Source organism: Nomia melanderi, chromosome 13 (genome assembly GCF_051020985.1).
Source record: "Nomia melanderi isolate GNS246 chromosome 13, iyNomMela1, whole genome shotgun sequence".
NCBI lineage: Eukaryota > Metazoa > Arthropoda > Insecta > Hymenoptera > Halictidae > Nomia > Nomia melanderi.
The window spans coordinates 9,444,291-9,471,617 of NC_135011.1; the positions used below are offsets into that span (position 1 = coordinate 9,444,291).

General features: G+C 33.3%; 1 protein-coding gene across 4 annotated transcripts in view; it reads right to left on the reverse strand.

Annotated features, from left to right (window-relative positions):
- The window catches only part of Cad89D (cadherin 89D), a 123,686-nt gene that overhangs the window by 17,988 nt on the left and 78,371 nt on the right, over positions 1 to 27,327 (reverse strand). For all 4 annotated transcript variants that reach the window (XM_076373141.1, XM_031973658.2, XM_076373142.1 and 1 more), the window contains exons 3-12: positions 24,619 to 24,749; positions 22,468 to 22,626; positions 17,988 to 18,096; positions 16,471 to 16,673; positions 14,955 to 15,083; positions 7,916 to 8,879; positions 6,048 to 6,206; positions 4,757 to 4,934; positions 3,164 to 3,428; positions 235 to 538 (exon numbers count right to left, since the gene is read on the reverse strand). In XM_076373141.1, the coding sequence (XP_076229256.1) occupies positions 235 to 538; positions 3,164 to 3,428; positions 4,757 to 4,934; positions 6,048 to 6,206; positions 7,916 to 8,879; positions 14,955 to 15,083; positions 16,471 to 16,673; positions 17,988 to 18,096; positions 22,468 to 22,626; positions 24,619 to 24,749 (2,601 nt within the window). The remainder of the gene's footprint in view (positions 1 to 234; positions 539 to 3,163; positions 3,429 to 4,756; positions 4,935 to 6,047; positions 6,207 to 7,915; positions 8,880 to 14,954; positions 15,084 to 16,470; positions 16,674 to 17,987; positions 18,097 to 22,467; positions 22,627 to 24,618; positions 24,750 to 27,327) is intronic.

Below are 27,327 nucleotides of genomic sequence, written 5' to 3' on the forward strand. Positions count from 1 at the left end.
TTTGTAAATGTTGTATATGAAAATTAACTAAATTATAAGAAGTTCGATTTAAATGTATCATACTGTAAAATGAATTGTAAAAGTTCTGTATGGTAATACCCCACAGCAACTGTTCGCATAAAATTGCAAATCAAATTCGTGAAATACATTCATAGAAATAAAATTGTTATTTCGAAACTGTCGATTCAAATTTGAAATTTCGTTGTTGGTAGCAATGGGAAAGGGGAGACTTACCATTGTCTTTAGCAACGATTTTGAAAGTATAGTTCGCCTTCGCTTCTCTGTCGAGGGTGCGATCATCGATTCCCTCGAAATAAACTAAGCCAGTTGTGGGATGGATCCTGAAAAGCTCGCTGCCTTGACCGTGAAGACTGAAGGCAAAGTTTTGATTGATACCTTCGTCTTTATCCGTCGCTGCAATAGGAGTCGACAAATTAACTTTTGTCCCGGGCGGGCTGTTCTCGAGTATTCGACCTTCGTATAAAGGCGACGTGAACATCGGTGGGTGATCGTTCTCATCGAGAACAATGACGGTCACCTGAAATTTTGTAAACATTCCCCGAAGGTTAGAAATAGAAGTAAATAATTGTAAATATTAAATATTAAATATTAAATATTAAATATTAAATATTAAATATTGAATATTAAATATTAGAAGAAACTTATGAAAATATAATATTACTTTAACTAATCTTCTAATAATATTGTTAGTTTTCTGAATAAATATTTTTTAATTTAAATATGTAAATTGTGCTTCAATACAGTTTGTGATTACGTATTTCCAACTTCGTGCGTTGGAATATTAGAAAATAGTTTCCAGTACCTCTGTAACCTAGATCATCCTTCATGACTGCAAATATTCGAGTTTACAAACGCGTTACATTCAAGGATACATCGATCACGGACTGTCAAATAAAAAAAATACGGATGAATTTGTTACAACGAAACGTGAGAGCGTATAAAACAAATTTTTAGAATTCAAGAACTGGGTCACGAATTTTGAAAACTAAACCTTCACACATAATTCAATTTTTCTGTCATGAACAGCAATATGTAACAATTTACAGTATTTGCTTGTTTAATTAAAAATTTCATTTAAGAACATCTATCTTATTTATCTATAAGTATAAATAAATTTTGGAGAATATGTTTAAACAAAGTTACACAACCTATCTAAAAATTTACTTACATACTCTATTTATAAGATTATAGTGGGAAGAACTAATGTCCAGTTAATTCAGAATTCAGTTATGTATATTAGAATATTGAAATCTGATATTCAAATTGTAGAATTTCAAATACACGTCCATAACTCAAACATGATGGATGGAATCTATAGGAAACAGGCAACAAATTTTTGGGGAAGGACGCGGCACTCCAATATTACGTTTTAGTATATTAAAAAACCTTCGCAGAGAATTTGTGTCCTTTATTCTCAACTATTCCATAAATCTCTCATCGCAGTGAAAAAAATTGACCAGATGGAATAGAATTCCAGTTTAAACAACAACAGTAATCGTGTTATTTTTCTGACCTACAAATAGATTTTGTTTTCAGGGTTAAGTGGTCGCCAATTCTAATTTCCATTACTTCATAAAGATATATATATATATATATATATATATATATATATATATATATATATATATAAAATATACCTTCAATATTTTATATATTTATATGAAGTGTTAATGAGTTAAAAATATACAATTAGACGCATTGAAAAATATATTCTAATTTCAGAAAAGAAATATTATTTGGCATATAGATTCATATATAAATATATAATAAATATTTTACACGTTTAAAAAATAAAAATACCTAGAAAATATTTAACATTAAACTTTTGAAATGTTCATAATTATACCTCATTAACTTATTAACCGAGGACAAGTATACTCGACATTTCTGTCTTACTATATTTGTCTATATTTTTAAAAAATTCTCAATTAAAACTATTATAGTAATTATAAATTAAATTATAATTACAATCTTTAAGCAATAAACCATTCTAAATCTTTATTATTCCCCATTATTCGTACCTACTCGACCATCCAAGCTTAAGAGACCTCCCAATTAACAGATTAAAACTCTTTCCCTTAAATCACACCCCTTACACAAATATTCTTCCCACACGAAAACAGCTGAAGCACTTACACATCCCCAGCCGTCTCTTATCCTCAAAGGACAAACCGCCTCAATCAATTTCCGCGGCGCTCTGAATCGGGGAAAGAAATTCCCTCGAGCGTCGTTTAACGAGTTCGACGCACCCCGAGTCTCTGGTACGGCCGCGTTAGGGTGCGTTTATACTGTCCGTTTAGACACGTAACGATTTAGTTCAGCCAAACATTTTTGTGGCTAATAAAATGAAAGTACAGTAGGACTTTATTTATGTGAACCACAAATCAAAGATAACCGAGTATCTGACCTTTAGTTCTAGTAGATAGATTATATGAACTATCCTTGTGCGCCTTATGAATCAACTTATTATCTCACTGTCTGATTATCTTATTATATTATTATCAATCTTCTTATCAAACCATTTATACGTACATTGCTGTAATCGGATAAATGATATTCTACTGTATAAACAGAAGTTTTGAAAAACATGAAAAAATATGAAATGTCCAAAATTCAATTGAGGAAATGTGACTTAACTGAGAAAATAATTTTCAATTAAAATTTCGGAATCTATCTTTTGACACGTTCGGTAGAAATAGTGTAAATAATGAACATATTAACACTAAACCTGCCAGACGAGTCAAAATGACCCATTCCTGATGTTTTCTTTTCACAATTATTAAAAAGATAACAGATTTCTCTGAGAAATTAGTAAATAAATTCATTAAGCAATACCCAAACTCAATTGTAAATTAATTGAAGTCTCTATACTTGAACTCTTAAAGTTTCCATAAAGAAATTTCAAAAAGTCAATTTAGCTCGGTAGTTTTAATGTTAATCGTTCGTTATCCATAAGCATCTATTAAATTGAATTTATTCCTCATTCCGTATTCACTATTATGAACAACATTCGCCCGGCGCTGTCTGAGCGTATAGTATAAACGCACCCTTAACCCGCGAAAGTGCGACGCCCGTTCCCGCTCGTTTGTCGACCCGTCGCATTCGACGAGGGGTTAATTACCGGGATAGAGAGAAAACTTACTTGGAAAACTCCGACCCCTCGGTGGCTCTCCGCAATCACGGTGATGCTATAATTCTGCCTGGTCTCGCGGTCGAGACCTTGCGGCGCGTACAAAGCGCCGTCCTCGGTGATCGAGATATCGGGCACATCTTGCTGATTGACGATAAAAAACCGGACGCCGTGGCCGGACGTGCCGGTGGTGCTGTTCTGCGGAAGCACTTGCCCGATGTACGTGCCCGGCACGTTCTCCTTCGCGTGGAAGACGAGAGGGGCGGTGGTCGTTCCCCTGCAATCAATGGCCATCGAGTTTTGGATAAGCAAACAGAACACCCGGAAAGCCGTTGACTCCTGACCTTTGCGCTCCGAGCGAAATCAACGTATCAATCCGCCTGTAATAATCGTCTCTTGGCTAGAAACTCGGGCTGTTCCGCGGTCTACTCGTTTTACAACCCCTTGGTGCGTCGTGAAACCGAACCGACGCTTTCTTTTCGCGATTACTTGTCGCGGTGTTCTGGTAAACAGGTTTTATTCGTTGTCGGTGGTGCTTGTAGTCGATGAATTGGGATTTGTTTTAAAGGATTAGTTTCTTATTGTTGTGTGTGAAGAATAAGGAGGTTTATATGGTTTAATACTTTGTGTATATTTAGAAGTTATCTGTTTAATAATACGGTCATTGTTACTGAAGCTTTTGTTTGTTTTTGTGAGCTGTAAGGGTGTATACATGGACAATCTGATGAAGATGTTTATATGAAATGAAATTTGAAAAATAATTATCGGTAGTACAATGAATATTGAATGTTGCTAGCTATCTTGAAATGTTGGAGGAAAATTTGTAGACAGCTTTTAATTATTGCTGTTATTTATTATTACGAAAATTATATTTTCATACGTATTGGATTGTCCTATAAATTATGGTTTCTTCTTTCAATGTCCCATTCCATTATTGTATTACAATAAATCAATTAATGTTACAAATAAATATCCCAAAAGGTATTAGAAATTTGTCGAATTAAAATAAACAACGTCCAGTTTCAAGAAATTTAGTTTCAGCAAACAAATTTTGCCTCCATATTTCTTTAAAATATATAATAACTCTTATGAAGTACAACTGCATTATTCTACCTCCAAAACACTCGAATTATCATTACAAAATGCCATGAAAAAGTGCAAAGTTGTAACCAAAATAGATTGAGTAAATATACTGACAAAACTCCTTACAAATTCAATAACACTTACCAACCAACCAACTAACATTATTCAACCTCTAAAATACTCAAATTATTATTACAAAACATCACGAAAACGTGCAAAGTTGTAGCCAAATAAATCGACTGTACATACTGACAAAACTTTATCATCAAACTTCCTTAAAAATACAACAATATTCATCAACCAACCCAGTACATGACACAACCTCTAAACGCTCAAATTATCATTACAAAGTACCACAAAAACGTGCAAAGTTATAGCCAAAATAGGTCGACTAAACGACCAACAAAGGCGCGTTATCTCCGTCGATCTTAATTCCCCAATTACAAGGAGAAACAATCCGCGTTTCACTCGGTGCTCGTTAAAATATACTGCGAGGCACACGTCGCAGATAGTTTCACTTACTTCGTGAAGATCCCCCTCTCGTCGTTGGGATCGACCACGTGGATCGAGACGTTGGTGATCAGCATTAGCTCCCTCTCGTCGGTAACGACCGCCTCGAAATCGTACGTCGACCGGTCGAACCGCTCGATCTCCTCGACGACCGTAATCGTTCCCGAACGCTCCTCCACGGCGAACGGAACTGAAATCCGATCGTGTATGTATGCAGCATGTGTTGCGTATTAACATGACGAAGAAAGAGGTTTCCTCGATGCTGATGCACCCGGGAATTAATATTGCCCGCTTAAGCTGAACTTCGGCGTCGTTACGCTGCCGCGAGATAATGCACGATTTCGTTAGTCATTTCTGATGCACATTTCTTAACGCTTTCAAATTTTATGCTTCATTAATCGGCTCCCGGAAAGACGTATCGTAGAAAATCAAGGGGAAGCATGGAACTATGATATTCTATGATGGGCGATCCATTTCTATCTGCTTAAGAGAAATTGCTTCCTTGCTGAGGATTTATTTTGGAGAAATGATTTTGAAAGTCTTTGGCATACGAGGAGATTAATTGCTCTGTGATCTGTTTTGTAATGTTTTATTTAAATTGGTGCTAGACTTTGGAATTATTATAATTTTCAACGTCTTATTTAAATAGAAGCTAGACTTTGGAATTATTATAATTTGCAATGTTTTCTTTAAATCAGAGCTGAACTTGGAAATTATATTAGGATTTGCAATATGTAATTTAGATTTAAACTGAACTTTGGAATTATATTATAATTTATGATATTTAATTTAAATTCGAGTTGAAATTTGTAATTATATTAGACGTTACAATATTTAATTAATATAAAATTATTAAAATTGACTAGTGATCTTATTGTATACTTGAAAGCAATTTATTATTAAAAGATAGTAAAGTAATAGGAAAATAAATATGAATAACGAAGAAACTTTATTTTATTTAAAACTATTTGAAAAGAATATTTAAAATCCACACACAAAAGAAAAAAGAATGTTTTAAAAGAAGGAAGATTCTGAGATAAAAGAAAGTTTAAAAGATATAACAATCTAAAGGTATAAGACAGAAGTTACATTAAAATTAAAATAACACAAGAGGACAAATAAATAATTATCATATATTAAAAAAAAAATAATAAAGAAGCATAAAACCACAAAAAGATACAGTGCTTTAGTACGACACAAACAGCTGATTAAAAGCGAAAATTTGTTACGTAATGCGATCTAAGTAGCCAAAAGATGCGAAGCTACAAGTGTTAATTAATTAAGTACTGCCGTAAAGACTCACCCCCGTCCTCGTAACCGTGGAGAAGATCGTAGATCAAATCATTTGTCTTTACAGCGTCGTTTAAGCGGATCTGACCGACGCTTGTGCCGACTGGCACATTGGCACCGACCCAAAACTCATAAGGAGCTCCCACAAAGTCTGGTTCCAATGACTCCGGTCCTGCGGTTCAAACAAGAGTCGTAAAAATGCGGGTGCCATTTGCATTCTCCAGTCAAGGAAAATAAATAAACTGACAAACAGATTCTCGAGCACGATAAAAATGATCCTCGACTACAATGGACGGTTTTGCTTCGTGAACACAGAGGCACACCGAACGCTTGAATATTTCGAATCCCCTTTCTCGGATGTACCGTGATAAAATTCCGCGCGGTGTATGGGAAATATCTGTGTTACATTTGACGGATACCCTGAAGATACGAATTGTGCATTTCTGCAGCTGGGAAGTCGCCTTTCTTCGCGCATACGTGCGATAGAAGATAACATCTATGACAGCGGAACACGTCGGAGTCGTGAATGGTTCCATCGAAGGATAACTGGTTGATCGATTCGACGCGTTTGTTTAATTGTAAGCTTTCGAGAAATATCACGTGAATTATCTTTATTAATGTTCGATCAATTTGAATTTATCAAAAGAATTATCATCTTGTATTCAATAAAGACAGTTCATTGTGTTATTGAAGAAGTATTGCAGCGTCTGTCATGTTTCATATTTCTGTTTCAACGTTTTAATGAAGGATTTATGAACTTTCGTGATGTGACATTTTAATCTTACTCTCAGCTATGGAAAGTATTGGTAATGTTTCTATGGAAATGGCTTGCTGGATGTGTCTGTCACTATAGTTGAAAGTATAATTATCTTTGTCAAACACTGAAACCTAATACACTGAATACAATACACAAGTCTGAGTCAGGATTAATTACTGGAACAATGAAATCGAGTCTCATTAGAAGTGTACTCTATGAAATCAGTGAAATGCCACTAAATCTACGAAGAAAGTTACTCGGCATAAGATATACAATCAGAGTAAAAAAAGTGATACAGAAGCAAACTTTCCAAATATATTCATGATTTTTTTCGACGAATTGCATTACAGATTTGCGCTATTTCAGAATGAAACAAGGGCTCAATGAACAATTGACAAATAAACATTAGTACAGAGTATTGGTCTAAACGAATTAGGTCAGTATGTATATGGCACATTAAAATTCCACTTAGGAAATGTGATTTTACATAGATCCGTAGTCTACTAATAATCGTGAATACCACTAAACATTAGTATTGTAAAGGCACGAATCCTCGAAGCTTCAGTCTTCTTTCGTTCTTTACCTTGAAGCTTCGAAAGCTCAATCTGAGCTTTCAAACAAATAGTAAACTACAAAATTCTACAAACAGATTAACATTTCTTACTAAAGTAAAAATCAACTCCACCCTTAACCTTAAACACCTTGATAGTTAAACTTCAACCTTAATATATTAATACCTTGCCCTATGATTTATTCCTCAATTAAAATCGATATAATTACTATATCGCTAATAATTTACTAGAGAAAGAACAAATTCTTATGCTTATTCTATCTACGTTTACTCAGAAGGTTACCGATTGATAATAAGAAAATAATATTTAATTTATATTTGAACAAAATAAATAACACTTATATTTATCAAATTCAGTTCGAGATTTTCATGACGAACCTAACAAGATATTGTAGGCTAAAATATTAACAACTAATTCCACTTTCATAGCTCAAGGTTTGAACCCCAAGACCTCAAGCTTAATCCATGAGCCGCAGCCATAGCTCTCGATACCCAAAACTCATAACTCATTTTTACAACACTAAACTAAACAAAACCTAGAAAAACATCTTACCATTCGATCGAAAAATATCAATAGTAACCACAGCCAAGGAGAATCGTCTCTCGCTAGGATTACCAGGTTGATCCGCAGCTTCCACGAAGATGGCGTGTCGCCCCTCTTGGATCGGACTCTCAGCAACGGTGATAGTACCGGTATTCTCGTCCACGTGGAACGGTGGAGTACGTGTCGTTGAGTTGCCAGGTTTCTGCAGTCTATAGCTGACCATACCATTAGGCCCGAGATCGTCATCCACTGCGTGAACCTGTCCCAGCACTGTGCCCACTTTATAGTCACTTCTACCGACCATCTCGTAGAGATTCCCAGGCACGAAGATGGGATTGTTATCATTAGCATCGAGCAACGTGACTTCGACGTCCACTGAAGAGCCATTTGCTCTTTTAGAGCCATTACCAAGAACAACACTAGGCTTCCTCTCTATAGCTAGCACCTTCATTCTCAAATGGTCCCGTTTCTCACGATCGAGCACCGACTGATCCTTCACTGTTAGCCAACCAGATTTAGGGTCCACCGAGAACGCACCGGAACGATCTTTTAATTCGTAATCGAACTGGCCATTTTCCCCTTGATCCCTGTCACGAGCGATCACTTGCAATACGCTAAATCCATTTGGTAGGTTCTCCACGATACTGATGTTGTAAAGGTCTACTTCGAACTCGGGCAAATTGTCGTTTAGATCTAAGACTTCCACTTCGACCCTGGCCCCGGCTGTTTTTAGGGGATTATCTACTTGCGATGCGTGGATTTGGAGGCTGAAGGTGTTTGAAGGTAGTGCCTTCTCGGCGTCCAGGTCGATCGCTCGTTTTAGGAACAGGGTACCGTTCTTTGGGTCTAGGTGGAAGAAACCGCGTTCGTTGCCGGATATTATATCGTAGCGGACTGGCACGTTGATGTCCATGTCACTGTCGGTGGCTTGGATTGGCGTTGTGAAGTTGATTTGGGTGAAGATCGGATACTCCTGTGGAATATACATAAAGTTGATGTATGTGATGTTCGTGAGATGAAGTATAGAAGATTCGTGTAGACTTAGGGAAATTGGCGATCTATAAGTGAATAATTGTGTTTACGTAAAATTGGTGGAGAATTATGTTGCTAGGTTAACTTTCTGTGGCTTTTTGATTCTAGAAATAATAAGAATTTTGATAGGAATGAAACAGTTTTATTTGAACTACATCCATTATTGTATTCTTAATGGCATATGAATAATTCTAATTTTGATTATGACTAGACATGTGTTAATAAAAATGCAGTGTGGTTATTTTATATTTCAGATCACTAGAAAGTTCTATAATGCAATGATTATGTATTTCCATTTAATAAAAAATTTAAATCGATTTCAATATCGTTGTAAAATATTTCAATAATTTTGAAACCTCTATTATAGTATTTTGAAATCTCTGTTTTACTTTCCAGAAAGAAATAAAATAATCACCGTTGCTATTATATGTTGTAATTTCGCGAGGCAACTCTCACTCTTTGCTAGTTTTCCATTGACGTAAGTATCACTTTTTTAGTTCATTTCAAAACCATGAATTATCATTTTTATGCGACATGATGTGGAAACCTTATTTTCCCATATTTCACTGTATTATGGAACTATTTTCGTTGTACGTCAATGCTAATTATAGAATTATTATACTATCACATTACTTGAAAACATTTTTAAATGTTTATTATATATATGCACAAAATCAGTAATTAAAAAATTAATCTAGATTTTATTCAAATATTTTTCATCACAGTAAGCTAAACAATTTTAAATACATATCTTTTCTTATACCATTAAAATTAACAATTAAAGTCATACGAAACCAAAAATAAACCATTTCACATTACTTTGTACATAAAAACTGAATAGTATAGATGCAGACTTAGAATTTAGAAAGTTCGTTACGCCTCAGTTCTATCGTTAAAGATTTTCTATGCGAAGACCGAATAAATTATTAAACAAAAATGAAATCTATGAATACCAGTTACAATGAATATTTCGTTTCAAATTGATACCGCAAAATTCATTTACCACAAATTAATCTGAACAATACTCTTATCTACGACATAAAATCCAAGTAACAGAATATTCCAATTTAAATAACAATTCTTCCAAACAAACCATTAAACTAGACAACTTAAAAAATGCAATTTTATTAAACAACTTCACCCTCGAAACCCTACCATTAAAGTTCCATACTATAACAAATAAAATCCACATATGCCAATCAAAAAACCAAAAATAACAAACAAATAAAACATAAACACATTATATCATGTCAATAAAAAATCATGAATAAAATCTGAAAAAACATCAAAACATGATTCAAATAACTAAGAACATTCTCCCTATGAATAAACCTCGTTTTATATTTGCTAATCAGACGTCTGATTTAATTGATTGTTCGTACAATCATCATCCACGTATAATTATGATCGAATGTCTTTGAATGATTTAAAAAATATATGTAAGTATATGTTGGAAGGATCGTGATGTCGAAATACCGTAAAACGCCTTGTAACGTCTGAGAAATATCATGTCGAACCAATCCTAATTAAGCGCCGTCGGAGATTAATCTATTGCGCAACCGCGAAACGAGCAGTGTTTGCCACTTAGATCGGGAATACCCGCGGCAATGACCGCGTCAATGCGCGACGGCGGATGATCGCCGATGGAAGTTGTATATTACGGAACGAACGAAGAACGAACTCCGGGAAACTTTCTACGCGGCCATCGAGGCGCATCGTTTCCTTGATTTACGACGTTCCTGCGACATCAATTTTTTTATCCTACCCGTAGAAATAAACCTGCCCGATTTAACGGTGTCGAACTCGTTATTTAATGATGACAAGTTGGAACCTCGATACGCGACTCTGAGAAGCGGAATAGTGGTGAATGAAATTGAGCCATTGATCGTATCTACGATTCGAATTTGTTCAAAGTGTATCGTTCGTACATTTGGTAATGACAGAATTGATTTTGAACTGTTCGATGTTTCATTGTAATAAATTTTAATATGTAGTAATGAATGTTCTATTACTGGTGATTTATGTGAATGCATCATTTTGATGAATAATGGTGAATTGTTGAGATAAGTGGATGAAGTAATTTACAGTGAATAATGAATATTGAATATATTTATTAATGCTTTAGGAGTGTTTGGGAATTATTGGTATGGTGAACGTTTAATTTTCAGGAATATTTTTAATTGAGTACTTATTAATTAGAGGTTTTTATGTATTAGCACTTTCAGTTGATATAGACTCTACATTTCATTTGAGTAACTACATACATATTTTACTAATTTTTAAAAAATTATATTATATTACAATTGATTTGCTTTATTAAATTTCGTTTAAAATCTTCTTTAGGAATCTGACATAATATTGTTTAGCAAGAGTTACAATAATAATAAGACTGAGTTATTTATAATTTATTACAAAAATTAGAAATTTTCAAAAAATCAAAACAGTAGAGTTGCAATCAAATGAATTATAACCATTATTATATACCAGTCTTCAACATTTTCATAACTTTCTCGATGTCTCCGAGAATAATCGTACATAACTTTTTTGTTCCACAGGGCGCGAGAAATCATGCTGTAACAAAATTGTTTGTTGCGCAGATCATCTAAAAATTGCCTTTCTTTAACACCCTCCTTTAAGGGAATAACTTTTTGTTAAAATTACTGATCAGCAAGATATTAACCTGTTAACTGTGGAATTTAATTTGAAAAATCGAATGACGAATGCACCTAGGGTATACTTTAATGAAGAATCGAAGCGAAAAAAAACGAAGAATAATTAGATGTTCATCTATAAAAATTAATAATTCATCGTTGAAAGAATTAGTATTATTTGAAGCTTTCAGATGACGTGTACACTCGCGAAACGCAGTTAACTGGTTAAGGGGGTTGTTTATCGCGACAGATTCTCGGTGGTCCGCGCGACACCCGCGATCTAGGCTGTGCCACATCCAACTTACAGCGAAGGTCAGAGGTTAATACTTTCTGCCTCGGGAACCTTGAGGTATAAATTTCGTTCTGCAGGAAAACATACTCGCACGATACCATTCACGACGATATTTATCGCGGCGTTCGACTTTCAAGCGATACTCGCCGCGACGAGTCGTTCCTCAAGATTTATTCAGCCCGATTACGTTTCAGATTCGTCTGAACGACGGTCAGGAAGCATTTCGACGCGTCTCCAAAGCGCGATTTAACGCGTCGGGCCCGATTTTTCAGTGATTCCTTTACTAACTCCGGATTTATTTGGACATGCCCGGTTAACACTAAAACTATCAGTCAAAATGACTGGGTTCGGTGATTTCGTTCCGCAATTATTGATATTTTCAAAGCATTGAATTTTTTAAATGATCTTGAAGATAAATAGTTTCACTTGAATACTATAATGAATGTCCGAAGAAACTAACAATAATTTATTATTGCAATTTTTATAGGGATTACATACCGATCGTATGCGACTTGAATCATTCCTGTAATATGTTTGGATAAAATTTTGTTTTACTGATGATGAAGTGCATAAATTATTGTGGATCATAATGGGTCATAAATGTATTTGTATACGTAGTTTTCTTGTAATGACTTTGTGTACAAATTTAAGTCTAAATTTTTTAATAAATTATTATACATTTTCTCTTAGATAATATTCTTAAAGTATTTATGTATGATAACAATGTATCGTTTAAAAAATCCATTTGTAACTGTTAAATCAGGATATATTAATCCTGATGCTGATATTATTTATTGACTGGTAGTATAAATCCAATTTTACTATTCAACTGATTGTGAGTGTAATATTGAACTAATATAATAAGATCGAATAATAACAAAATAACGACATAATGTAAAGTATATTTACAATTTAATGTAAAGAGTTATAACTACATAACAATATAATATAACTACATAATATTCTACAGAAAAATTGTTTGGTTGCATAATTTATGTAACCTATCATCAATCATTCGAAATAAGCAGATACTTACTACAAATCTTACAAGTGGAATATATGATAAACCGTCAATAGGTTCAAATGAAGATGGAACTTGTAGTAATTACCCACTCCAACAAGCAGTTTCCAACTTATAACCGAGTAACAGAGAGCCATATATCATAATATCATAACGAAGTCGATTTCGAAGTATGAAACGATATGAAACTACACTTATGATCCTAACCTGTAACCTGTCTGAACCCGGAATTCTATGTCATCGATCTCCATTCGTATTTCATAGAAAGTTGGGTTACCATATAAATCGATTTGAATTTACAGAAACGTATAACACTAGTCGAACGACTTCAGCTTCGTGATCACTAACACGTAATTGAAATGCATCTCTGACAATCCGATGCTATAATCTTACATTACTTACAAAATAAAATTATGAAATCGTGAATACACAACGTAATGAAACCTTTACTTTATATATCTAATGTCATTCACGTGAAGATTAGAGTTGCCATTGCTCAATATTGACAAGCTCCGCTGACAGGTTCGATTAATTCAATAGTGTGATAAATGAAAAGAAGTTTCTGACTAACAGAATACTTGAAGCCTGTATCTTTTAATTTTCTTTTATTTAAAGAAATATTCCTTCGCAGCAAATAATGTTAATATATAGTTCTTTTTTGGTAAATTAGTGACAAATCACTAAATGATTTTTCCACTGCTATAGAGCAGAACAGTAGATTAAAATTATTTATATCGAAAGAGTGCACGTGAAGTTAGTAATCATTCAAAATTATTTGCATTGTTATTGAAATAAAATAATCGAATAATTGAATAAAATAATTAAAAATTGATTATTTGAATAAACGGAGAAAGAGAGTTGTTATTTATAAATTACAGTTATTAATTCGTGAAGTTATTAATTGTTCAAAGTTATTTAGATTGTTATTAAATTAAAACAATCGAATAATTGAAGAAAATAATTGAAAATTGATTATTTGAATAAACAGATATAACAAAATGAAAATCAATTTAAATGTATAGATTGAATAACTGGAAATGAATTTAAATAAATAGAATAATTCACCACAAATGATGAATAATTGTCCACAGCAAACAGTCAACTCAGAATTCATTGAGGTAATTGCCTTAGATCAACGTATATTCGAAGCAATTCGAATAATACCCAACCCTGAGCAGGCATCCTTGAACAAGGAATCTTTATGCAACGTCCTGCGTGGCCTGCTTGAGGAAACGAAGTCATAAAGGTCAGTAGGCGCTACACGATTTAGGACACCGCCCTACATTGGCGACTCGTCCCTTTCAAACGCCGATAAATGTTTAAAGATTCCATAATTCCTTAACAACAACATGCATGACACATGGACAACAGCAAAGTAGAACTTCAGAATCACTCAAATACCATTTAGAACTTTGTATCATTAAATTAAACAGGATTGACTACAAACCTTTCAATTGAATGGAACTCGGATCGTCGTATTGCGTTAATATCTTGTGTAATACATTTTATCAAAACCATTCTATTGAGCAATTCTCAGGCTTCGCAGCGCCACGAAACAATTACCCGATCAAATTACCCGAAACAATTCTTAATACACTGGCACCAATTAATATCTGCCAAACAACTTCACAAAAGATGGAACGTGCAATCAACAAAGGTGAAACACACAAAACGAAGAAATTTTGTTTGGCATTAATTATTCAATTATAATCTGTTGCTAAGATAATAATAAATAACTTTAATATTTGTGAAAAAAAATGAAATAGTAATATATGTATGATTCAGAAAGAACATTCATCGATGCTTCGTTTTCTGGAGTAATCATTACAAGTCTATAAAGTTTCAAACTTTCTACAAAAGGTGAAACATATAAAATGAACAAATTTTGTTTGGCATTAATTATTGAATTATAATCTGTTGCTGAGATAATAATAAATAATTTTTATATTAAAAAAGAATGAAACAGCAGTATATCTCTGATTTAGAAAGAACATTCATCGATGCTTCATCTTCTAGAGTAACCATCATAAGTCTACAAAGTTTCATATTTACCGGCATGGGGTAGAACTCGTAAATCTTCGCTTTGTAAACGTCTCGTGTGAACTTCGGATCCAGATCATCGTTGTCAGCGATCGTAATCCTTACAGTTGTGTTGGTGGTCCTAGCTGGTGCACCTCGGTCCTGTAACACGAGTAAGCAGAAGGGCTAACAATGACGCGGTCGTAATAAGGTATTGTCGCGATACGGGCTGATAATCCTGGGCTCAGTTAGACGAAATGCAACCTGATTATTACACTGCAGATTTTGATGCATTTACGTGGATTGCTGAGAAGTTTCGGGAAACTATGAGAAAAGTCACAAGCAACTTTGAAATAATGGTTTTATCGTTTTTCAAAATATTCTTGTTTAATGTTAATACATTTTCAATTGTGTTTCATGAAAATAACATAAATTCTCATGTTCAGAGATTCCTACAACTTTTGCAACAATCTACGTATTAAAAATATAAAAATGCATAAAGTATACATAGTAGAAAAAAATATATAAAACATCCAAAATATGTTTTCTATATGTGCTAGGTAAAACAATTTTCTATCATAATTTTATTTGTTAAATCATACTGTCAAAAGTATGATATTTTATTCTATTGTTCCTAGAAAACTAGATGTTCGTTTATATAAAAATTAAGATACGCATTTGTATAATTGTATGTATCAAAATCAACATAAATTGTTACTAAATAATTGTATATAACATTTGTAAAACGTGTACAATTTTACATTTAGAAATTAATATAATCCCAGCACAAATTATCTAAGTTTAAGAAACTTCTTCATTTGTTAGATTCTGATGATTATTATAAATATCACGCTGCACATCGAACATTGTTACACTGCCAAAGAGAATTAATTTAATAATAATAAAAAAAAATAAAAAACCTTTCTCCTAGTTTCTAAATATACCCGGGTACCTCTAAAACAATAACCATTTATACTCAACAATCTTCAAAAGATAGTATCAAAAAATCAATTGTATTACCATAGCATAAAATTCCCCAAAAATAAATTTTTTCTATCCATCAATACTTCTATCCATTATTAACATTATTTCTACCGAAGCAGTCAAAAGACACCTATCGAAATTTTAACTGAAACTTATTTTCCTAGCATAAAATTCACTCTAGCAAATGTCCAAAATTCAACCAAGGAAAAAACATTAAATTGAACAAATAGCTTTAAAATGTCAAAAGGTGTTTTTCAACACTTTCGCTAGAAATACTGTTAAGTACACATTCACTAAAGCTAAAGCGGTCATTCATCATCAAACGAGCAAAATGATCATCCGCACGAATCCACGTGCAACAAGCTCAAATTAATTTCCACTAGACCAAGCTGGAAATCCTCACATCTCTCACGTCATAGTATACCAAGGGGTTAATATGTAATCAGATTACATTTCGCTCGCTCCCGTGTGCCTCTCTAGCGTCGTGCAGTAAGTAATACTTTCACCTGTGCCTCTTTCCACGACATTAGAATCGGACGCGCGTGTAACATCGTCTGTTACTCACCGTGGCCGCGATGACCAGCGTGAACTCGCGATCGCCGTTGTCGTAGTCCACCGGTTTGCGGAGTATGAGAGCGGTTCTGTGGCCGGATTCTAGTGAAAATTTCCCCTGCTCGTTGCCTTTCACTATCGCGTAGTGGACGTCGCTGTTCGGCGTGTTCGGCTTGTCAACGTCGACCGCGTGGATCCCACGGAATATCGTCACGCCTGCGATTAGACACACGAAATTCGGAGCCGATCAGCGAAACTGTATCTAGATACACTTTCCAACCGCCAATTGACCGTGGCAGGGTTTCCGATCGATCGACGATTTACAGATCCGCGGAGGCAACGTCCTGTCGCATTTTCTGGCCGACGAATTTCTTTCGTACTTTCTTTGCGACTGATTTTGTCACAGTTCGATTAATTCGTGGTAATTGAAGCATTGTGTTTTAGGTATTGCGTGTATGTATGTGTGCACGGATACTGCTAATTAATTGCATATTTTATGTATTTGTGGAAACTGGAATCGATGCTGGATTGGGTAAAAACGTTTCTGGGGTTTGTTTCGTATTTGTATTGTGATACGTGGATAAACGTTATTGATAAGTAAGGTGGGAAGTTGTGGAATGGAATACGGAATGTGAAGATAGGTGTTGTAACACTGAAACTAACAGTCTAATTGATCCATTTTAGAATTTTTACGTTGCAAGTATTTAAATTATGACAAGGTTTTTATGGAAAATTGTAAAATAAATTTGTGTATTCGTATAGGTACCACAATGAGAGAGTCATCAAATCTCAAGGAATATATTGTTCTAATTTTTATAAGAACTTAGAAATAAATCACCCCAATTGCTCGGTGGTTTTAATGTTAATAATTTAAGAAAGTATGGTTTGTTGTTAAATTTCATAGAAAAATGATTGTTTTCTTTTATTATTTTCTTAAATAGCAAAATAAATTTTCATAATTAGAGTCTGTCGAGTCCCTGAAATTATTTTTCTTTTATTATAAAATAAAATATATGAGATAATAGAAATTGAAGTTATTAATTCAGTCTGTAATATATTACAAGAAGATTTCAATAATTTCTTGTTCTAACATAATTCTTATTGCGACCGAAAGTTTTCTTAAGAAATCCTTAATGATTATAAGTTGAAAAAACAATAACAAATAATCACGCTAAATAAAACGTTAACTACACGTCCATACATAAAAACCTTCCACGAACTCTAATAGCTCTGCTCTCAATTATCTCGAAAGCAATGCATCAAGTTGGTAGAAAGTGAAATCCTAATCATTCGTATCCGCAGGATATTGCACGTTCAAAATAGAGTATCAAGTATTATTCCATCGCGACTCAGCGGTAATACAAAATTCTACAAATTCTGTAATTACAACAGAAACAGTGGTTAACTCGATAGGTTTAAACGACTATAAACCGTCAGGGATGAAATATTCATTGAAATTCATTTTTCTGTGAAATTGAGCGTCTCGACCGCAGTTGAACGTAAAACTAGTTCGTATGCAGTATATCTCACCGACTGGCGTAAGCTCGTCCACGGTTACGTGATAAGGCGCATCGACAAATTGTGGAGCATGATCGTTTATGTCCTCCACGTAGACCGTCACTGACAGGTGCGATGTCACCTACAAGCATAAGTATTAGTATATTAGATGTGCTGCGTGCTTCGAAAATATAGCTTCCCGGAGAACCGTCCGATCTCGCAGACAATTCTCATGAGAAACGGTTTGGTAGGAAATTTTCTTCTGGAATGAAGTTACAATTAAGCATAACTAGATTAAGGTTATTACGGATTAAAATATTTTATTCGAAATTTCACCTGCATTTTATATACTAGTATTTAGAAATATTTTATCAGATATGGGTATGGATTTGAAAGAAATTAAAAACAAAGGATACTATTGAATATATAATGATAAATATAATATCAAATATTTATATAAAAATTATTATATTTCTTTTGTTAAATATTATATGTACGAAAATTGAATAACAATTGAAGGATATGTTCAATTATTTGCATATTATTTAAGGAAATTCGTCAGTAATCTCAATGAAGTTAAAAGTGTTCTAATATTGTATCGTAAGTGAAAATATAAAATGACATTTCTTCGTATAAAGCTTCATTTCTAAGAAAATTCAAGAAAATTGTGGCACTGATAATAATATTAATAGGTACTACGGTGTTGTCATGAATTATAAATACGATATCAACGTGTATCGTTACGTACCATGTGGAAACAGGAAGAAAAGTATGCAAATGAAGTTATGCGAAACGTAAACAACAACATCAGAGTGGTAGACGTATAAAAGCAAGAAGGTTGGTGGGAAATATAACAACGAAAATAGTTTCCGGAACAAAAAGAGAAAATCTACAATTTCCAGCATCTTTTGAACCAGTGCTTCCTGCTACATCTCGTTAATGATCTCACGCAACGTTCCTCTGACAATGTGTGTATATGTAAAGGATATTTAAGCTTTGTTTAAATATGTGTGGAGCTAGAAATTACAACGTAGTGTAAATAAGTTAATGACATCTCACATCACAGTGAATTCCTCAATTGTTTCGAGGAATTCCTCGTACTTTCACTGTTCCCTAATTAAATCTTTGATAATAATCTAATGACTTCTGTACAAAACGCTTGAGAAATTTACTTCCTGATTACTCTCAATTTTTAAGACTATTACAGATGTTTTTATTCTGATGTCAAGAATTCATTCGTTTTATTTTGATTCAAGATATTCACTTCCCACAAGAAAGCATGACTTTTTAATAAAAAGTTTCTATTTCTTGGAAATTAATAAAAAAAGCTGTTCTATTGTATAATTTGAACTTAATTGTGACCTGAATTTCTTCATAGGCAACCCCGATTCGTCCGTAAAAATGAAAGTAGAAAATGTAACGACATATCGCGGAGAAAGTACAAGATAGCAATACGCGAACCATATTAAATGAAATGTCATCTGATATATGCTTTTATGAAGAAGTTAAAGCAGAAATTTCATATAATTAATGTTCAAAAACCCACAACAAATATTCTATATTTTCAATATAAAAAAAGTGCAATTTAGACTATTACGCTATTAACAAGGAGTCAAATGATAAATACCAGTTCATTGACTTAACCCTTTACTTCTCGATGGTATCATCTTGAAATCAAATATTTCGATATTAATAAAATGTGAACTAGTAGACTAGTCCCGAAGCTACCGGTGTAACAAACTCTCTCTTTTTTCACAATTAGAACAACATTTCTTATAAAAATATTTATTTTTGTCAAATGTTAATTTTCATTAAAACCATGACTTTCTGTACAATGTAAAAATATTTATTTTTGTTAAATGCAAATTTTTTCTGTTGAATTTCTGCTGAAAACGATAATTTAGCCAACGTATATTACGAAAATAAATGTATTTTTCCTAAAAGTTTTTATTTGGGATCTAAATGATTAAATAAATCAAAAGGAGGAAAGCAGAACGAAGTAAAAAATTGAAGAAGATGAATAGAGATAAAATGAAGGAAGAAGTTGATGCATTTTATAAAAGAAAAGAGGATAAGACAATAGTCATAGAACGGGACGAAAACTTCCCGCAACTTGACAGTGTCCTTTCCAGAAATCCTGTTTGCACAGCCCAGTATACGGGATTGATTTTAATATTCGTCTCTTTCGTGCCGTTCACTCTCGGTTATCCTCTTTCCTTCTGTTCTTCTCTGTCTCTTCAATATTTAATATCAGTCACGAGACGGGACGCATAACAGTATCACTTCAGATTTATTTGCCAGGGTTGTATTAACGCAGGAAAACTCTGTTTATGCATGTTGCAATTTTTATTGCATACTCTCGCAAAACATCGATTCATTTGCAGAAAGCCTGTTTTGGTAGTATAATAATGCAGTCATTGTAACTGCAACGTGTGGAATTTAGTACCGAAGTTCAATTCAAACGTAAATATACATTTAAATAACAAAATGTTGAAAACATTCATTAAAATATTTATATCATATTAATTAAATTATTACCAATAATTGCAGTAATAATTCAAATTTATTACACGAAAGGCAGTTTATATAATCCAATCTTGATATGCAGTTTTCATAAAATGTATAAAATTTAAAAAACCATTAAGAAAACGCAGGAAAATATAAAACGACAACTTAACAATTTCCACGCTTAATAATTAAAAATTAGCAAACAAAGAGAAACGGAGAGAGAAATTCTCTACAAACTTGTATAATTTCAAAACATTATATATTGTAAATTCTCCAAAACAGAAAGATATGCAGAGCAATATAAAACATGTTTTACCATTTAAAGGTTATTTTCTAAAAACTTAAGAAGTAGAAGAAAAAGATAATGATAATTTTATTAATAGAATATTTCTTATAAAGTAGCATAATCAACAGAAAATTCTAATTGACGAGTTATTAAAATTTTGTCTCCCAAACCGGAAGTTTCGTTTTTTCAAACAGCATCACCAACGGCTTGAGTAAGCAAACTGCAATTATGTATTGCCGGTTGACGGATAAAAACCATAATCGGTATCGTAACGGTTTTGTTGATCCGCGGCATTCCTCTGAAATAGTTGCATAAACGCTGATTAACGCGTTACAGGACCATAAAACCGGTAGCATAGGCTCGGCTGTATCACGACCGGTACCTGCACGCTCCAGTTATCACAGCACACGCGCGATCGCGCCGACAAAAAGAACTAGATCTCTGGGGGAAAAGTGGAAATGGTTTGGGAACCTTTACACTGGTCATGTGTAAACCCAGACGCATGTCCTAAAGTTTTTAACGATTTTTTCCAAGAATCCATGATTGAAAATCGATGATCGCACGATTTTCATATTCAAGTGTATTTATCGTTTCACGTAAGATGACTTCATTACAATGTAATTATCCGCATGGCAGACAAGGAAACGTGGCGTTGAGATCACCGCGTAGTAGCCTGATGATGCCTTTTAATGATACCGGTTGATTATACCGGTATTTAACATTGTTTCCAACGATAAAATCGATCATCCAGTACCGCAGCCTTTCGCTTAGATCTCCAATGGAAGAAATAACTAGGGCGAAACCAATACTGCCGGTAGAATAGTAGGATAAATTGTATTGTGCTCTTTTAATAAGTTTTTTTAGGATAACGTTGGAATTTTTGATAACACGGAAAGTTAATTTTTTGTTTTCGTCTATTTCGTAGTTTTTGAAGTAAAAGCACTTCTTAGAAGAGAAATTGTGATTATAGAAAGTATGATGTAACATTAAATATTAAATATTAATAAATATTAAATATTGAATATTAAAAAGTATAGAAAATGAATATACAAAATCTGTTTACTATATTTCACAATATGAAAAGGTGTTAGAATACCTTTAACGTCTACAACTCTTTTTATCTAGATAATAAAAGATCTTACTAAATTTCCATATTTCAATCTACCATAATTTTCAAAATTTACAAAAAATGAAAAACACACATATTACCAAAACAACAATTAACAAAAAAGATTTCTATAATACTTGCACCGAATTAAAAAAACCCGTTAACTGCGGAATTTAGACTCCAAAATTTCTCATTGTACGCACAATATAATCTAACAAAGAGGTATATACTCGTCAAACGCAGATGAAATGAACCTACAATATGTTCCAAAAAAGCACTAAAGTAAAACGAAAGAGAATAAAATGTGTATTCGAAAGAATATCTAAAATCGCTTCAAGTTTTAAGATGATGTGTATACTCGTCAAACACAGTTAACTGGTTCAGATTGTCCAATTACTGAAGTTTCCCTATAAAGTACGACGTTTGAAATCACTTGACTAATTCCGCCGCGAGGAATCTTTCTCCCAAGCGTCATTCAGCTGAATGGATAATTGCTAGCCACCGGCAAGGCTTGTCCATTCATATTAGTAGCACACGACGCAGCGGAACGGTGGTTTCATGAAAATCCAGGATAAACCGATCACGCGCTAGATCTACTTTCTACGATTTACCAGGGAATCGCCGCCGTCGTTGTAATCGCAGACCACGCGGAACTTGAGCAGATTTCTAGGTGACTCCGTGTCCACGAGATCCTCCAAGGACTGGGCCAGCACCAAGGATACATGAGTCTCGTTCGTCTCTTTGTATGCAAAGAAACGAGCATCTTCGTCCTGTAACAGTTATAATACAACTCGATTACGCTGTGTCATATGGGCAACGGTACACAGGATGCTTTAGAATCATCGTTTTGTCCGCGGTTCATTTATGGTCGGCGGTGAACGGTAAACATGCCGCTTCTCAGACAGTTTCGTTCATTCCTTGCTCGAACCGCTTTTTTTTTCTTTGGAAATGATTTTTCTACTGTAACGCATCCGTTACTCTACGACATTTCGCAACGCTTGTCGAATCTCATTTAAACCATATGGTGTGATCAATTTGCTTATGGTGTAGAATTATTGATTTGGAGGACATTGGTAACTTTGAATTGCAATCTTGGTAAGTGGATAGGGCTATTTTATGGCTTTCAATGTATGATGTATTATTTGCAATGCGTTAGAAGCTTCTTCTGTGTAGTAGTTAGTAAATGATTCAACTAGGGAACGTGTTGGAATGTAATATTCCTGTAAGTTGATAAATTTGATTGCATTGAAAGTTAGATATTTGAATAGCGTACTGATCATTATTAATCATTCGATTGTATTAATTATTAGATTAACATTATTATCAAAGAAGATTGGGTTTTTTTATCTTCTAATTATGTTCACCCTTGACCTACAATATCGCGTCAGAGTCGTGACGAGTTTCACTTTTTTTTTAGATATAAATTAAATGTTATTTTCCTATTATCAATCACTGACCTTAATTGTATCGATCATAATTAAGAAATAAATTATAACACAACGAAATAAGTGTGATTTGAATATTATGTAGATACTCGTTACGTAATGGAGTGTAGCAAAATCTATTTCCTGAAGTTGTAAGTAATTTTCATTGAGAAAATTATGTAAGTGACTAAACATTTAAATGTATGAAACATAGATTAAAATAGTTCATGAACGTGATTATTGCTGTATTGTTCATTTTTTGTCCTATGATGTAATAGAATTCATAACTTAATCACTGTTGCTAATTAACTAGTCACTGTTGAATAACATTTGATACATATCTGAATTTTTTAATTTATGCTTCCGCTTTATTAATTATTGAATCTTAACTTTTACTTAATTATGCATACGTTTTTCCGCTATGCAAGAGTTCTTGTTTGGAATAATATTTCTCTCACACTTTCTCCCACAAGAGAGTGATACAAGTTTTATCATTTCCGAAGTTAATGCGAAACGATTGACTTTCAAATCTTCTGGAACCCAATTTTACATGAGTCTTCTCTGATCACGCGTTAATAACAGCTAAATTGTATGTAATATTCATTCGCTTTCGTTTACTTTCGCTGACCGTATAATTAAACACGCGATATCTGTTAATTATTTTAATTAAAGGCTAATCCCATTAATTACCAGGAAAGAGGAATTATATCATTGAGACAGTGACATACTTGTCTGAATAATTACACACTCAGATCTCTACAATTGTTCTCTCGAAATATTTATTACTTGCGTTGCCTATTAAGGAGACCAGAATGTGAAGCTAAATAGTGGTTATGATTAATTAATACCAAAAGTAAAACTCAGATCACATAATTAAAACTGTATATGTTGATTGATATAAAAGAAGATAAGTATTTTTATGTTGTGAATTAAAATTATTGAAAGGAATCATTAGAAATATAACTTTATTGTACTATATCTGGATAAAACATATTTTTTGTGTTACGCTCATTAAATTTTTGTAAAGCAATGTCTTATACTGAAATAATATACATTCAATATTTTACGTTCGTTAAATTTTCACAGGGAAATGATAGAAATTTTCTGAAACGTTTCGAAAGTTATAAGAAGTGTCTTCTCTTTATTTAATTGAACAATTGAATGTTCTGTCTCATTATATTCATCCTAACATTATTAAAGTATTAATTTATTAAATTGTAATTAAGATGGTATATTAGCTATGCAAGCCAAATGTCCGTGTAATTTGTGTAAAAGAAAACAGGTTCATATAATGCAGTAGAAATAAAAAGAAATAAAAAAATGAAAATGAATGCTTACCCTATCAACTGGCATTATAGAGATGTGATTCCTTGGATGAGCTTCTAATGACAGGATTTCCGTACCCTTCGCTAGGTTCTCCGGTACCCTCACGAATTTTAGGTACTCTCCCACAGGATAGAATTGACATCCTGCAACAAAGTCATACAAAACACATATGAAATTTATCTAAAAGATGAATAATCAATCCTAATATCACATTCAGAATAACTTATTTTCGGATACATATTATATTTATCAATTACAAACCACCACAATTGTCAGCTATACTGCATATGTCTTGTATATATCTAGTATTTAAAATTTCAGTAGAATATCTTACTTTATAGTAAAAATTTATAATAAACATTACAACAGTTCAGTAACCATGGAAAATAAGAAGATAAAAATTGCAAAACTGCAAGGAACAAAACAATTAAATTTGAAATGATTATAAAACAAAAATTTAATCGTATCTATATAATTATTTTCGTACTATACTTTTATCTATCTGTCTATTTTCTTTTTATTATAATAATTATTTATTGCATAACTAAATTGAATAAGATTGTACACACACCTATACATTCTCTATTCACAGAAACTTACAATAAACACGTGGTTTACACGGAAACAGAAAAATACGAGGCGAGATGCAAGTGAAAGGGCACTTAGTAGCATTTGCATATTAGTAGGTTTAATTTCGCTATCATATCGCGGTGTAAGCTCACAGAGCGTGGCGGTAAGCAGGCTCAACACATGACACATTGAAACTTAGACCTATGAATTCCATCATTTTCGAGAGGCGAGACTTGAAAGTAACTTTCGTTCCCGCAAAATGTTACGACCCTGCGAGTTCTCCTCTCGAAGTTTTCGATTTTCTATGTATTTTCCATATTATCGATACTGGACAATTTTCTTTTGTTAAAAATGTAAGGAACATCAATTCTTGGACAAGTGATTACGGAACTTTTAATTGAAGAAGTTAAAGCTGCAGCAAGAGATTAAGGACAGAGGTCCTTTTCTTCTATGGGTTGATTTTCTTGTTACACTTTGATGCTTGGTGTAAGTTTTAATTTCACGTTTGGGAAAATAATAATTGAGACACGACACTTACTGTTATACATCTCACCGTATATATTATTGAAATTTGACAAATTCATTCACGCTTTTAGTGGCAATTTGTCGAATTTTACGTATGAATGAAATTACAATTACGATGTAACTGAATTTCTATTACCTATTAACAATAAAAAATGTTTAATATAATCCCATTAATATTAAAATTTTCGTGCTACCAAGAAATTAAAAATGAGATCTGAATGAAGAATAATATAAGGTAATATAATCTTAATTTAATTAATTCCATTTAATATAAATAAATTATTTTTATATTAATAATAATTTTTATATTAATTTAATATAAAACTAAAATAATATTTTATATTAACAAACCACTGCAAAAAGTGATAAAGAAATACCAACACATTAAACGAAAAAGTCCTTATATAGTTTTCAAAAACCATCATCCAACCCTTGTCCAAGCCGCAGAAATAAACGTGAAGCCTAAATCCTTCCAGTCACATTCTTGCAACTCAATTCTCCAAATCCTTACGTCAAGCTTGCTTCATAACGTTTTCAAGATATCGATAGATAAGAGCATACAAAATAAAATGAATTTTTTGAAACGTCCAAAAGGTCATGCGTCCTATTTGTGTAATTATGCATACTAAAAGTTCACATGCATTGGCAACTGATAATAAAATTGTCGCACTTGCCGACGCAATTCGAAAAAGATCAATCTTTTTTCTTTCAAGCCGCAACGAGTAGGCGATCAGGAACGAATTAACACGCGATATATTTGTCACTGGTAAACACGGGGCCTGTCGGTTCTGCTCTCGTTATCAGTATTACGAAATTCATTTTACAGGTACAGAGCTAAACATTGTGCGGGACAATTAAGTCGCGCGTGTTACCCAACCACGCGTATAAATTCAGCCGTACGTAATATTTCAAAATGTCGACGGCTGTTCAGGGAAAACGTGCGTGCAACATTTTTCGTGGTCGCCGCGCGAAAAAATACCGTTCGATTCGATAACGCGATTTTTCCCTTCTAATCTGCCCCGAGGATTGGAATGGTTCAGCATGCCGTAACCGAAGGCGACGTAATCAAGTTTTTCTCGTTGGTCAGGAAGCGTTCGAAAGGTCGACAGTTACACCGCCGCGAAACGCATCCGCGAGTTACCTGTCGCCATTTTGCGCTTCGAACCCAGTCATTTGTCCCCATAATATGTCGGAAGGTATTCGAAACTCGCCAATGGTGTTTTTATACTGTGCCTCTATATAAAGTAATCGGTTTTTATAATTGTATAATTATTGAACAGGACTTGGTTAAGTCTTAGTTGAACAGGCGGAGATTTATATTCTGGGAATACAGCTATAATATTTTAATGTTGAGAATCATAGAATGTTTTTGGTGCGCTGAAGTTGTTTTATTTGAATGTGGACTTGTATCCAGAAGTCTTGTAGTGGAATTATTATCTTATATAGGTCAGTTGCACTATGTAATTTTTTTGCTTGAGTACATTTGTATATTTTATGGTCGGTAATATTTAAAAACAAAAGTTCAATACATTCAAACCTAAAAATGTAACATAATCTTTGTTGCATATAATACAACAAAATAATGGTTACACAAGGCACACAATTGTAACGTGTGAAACATAAAAC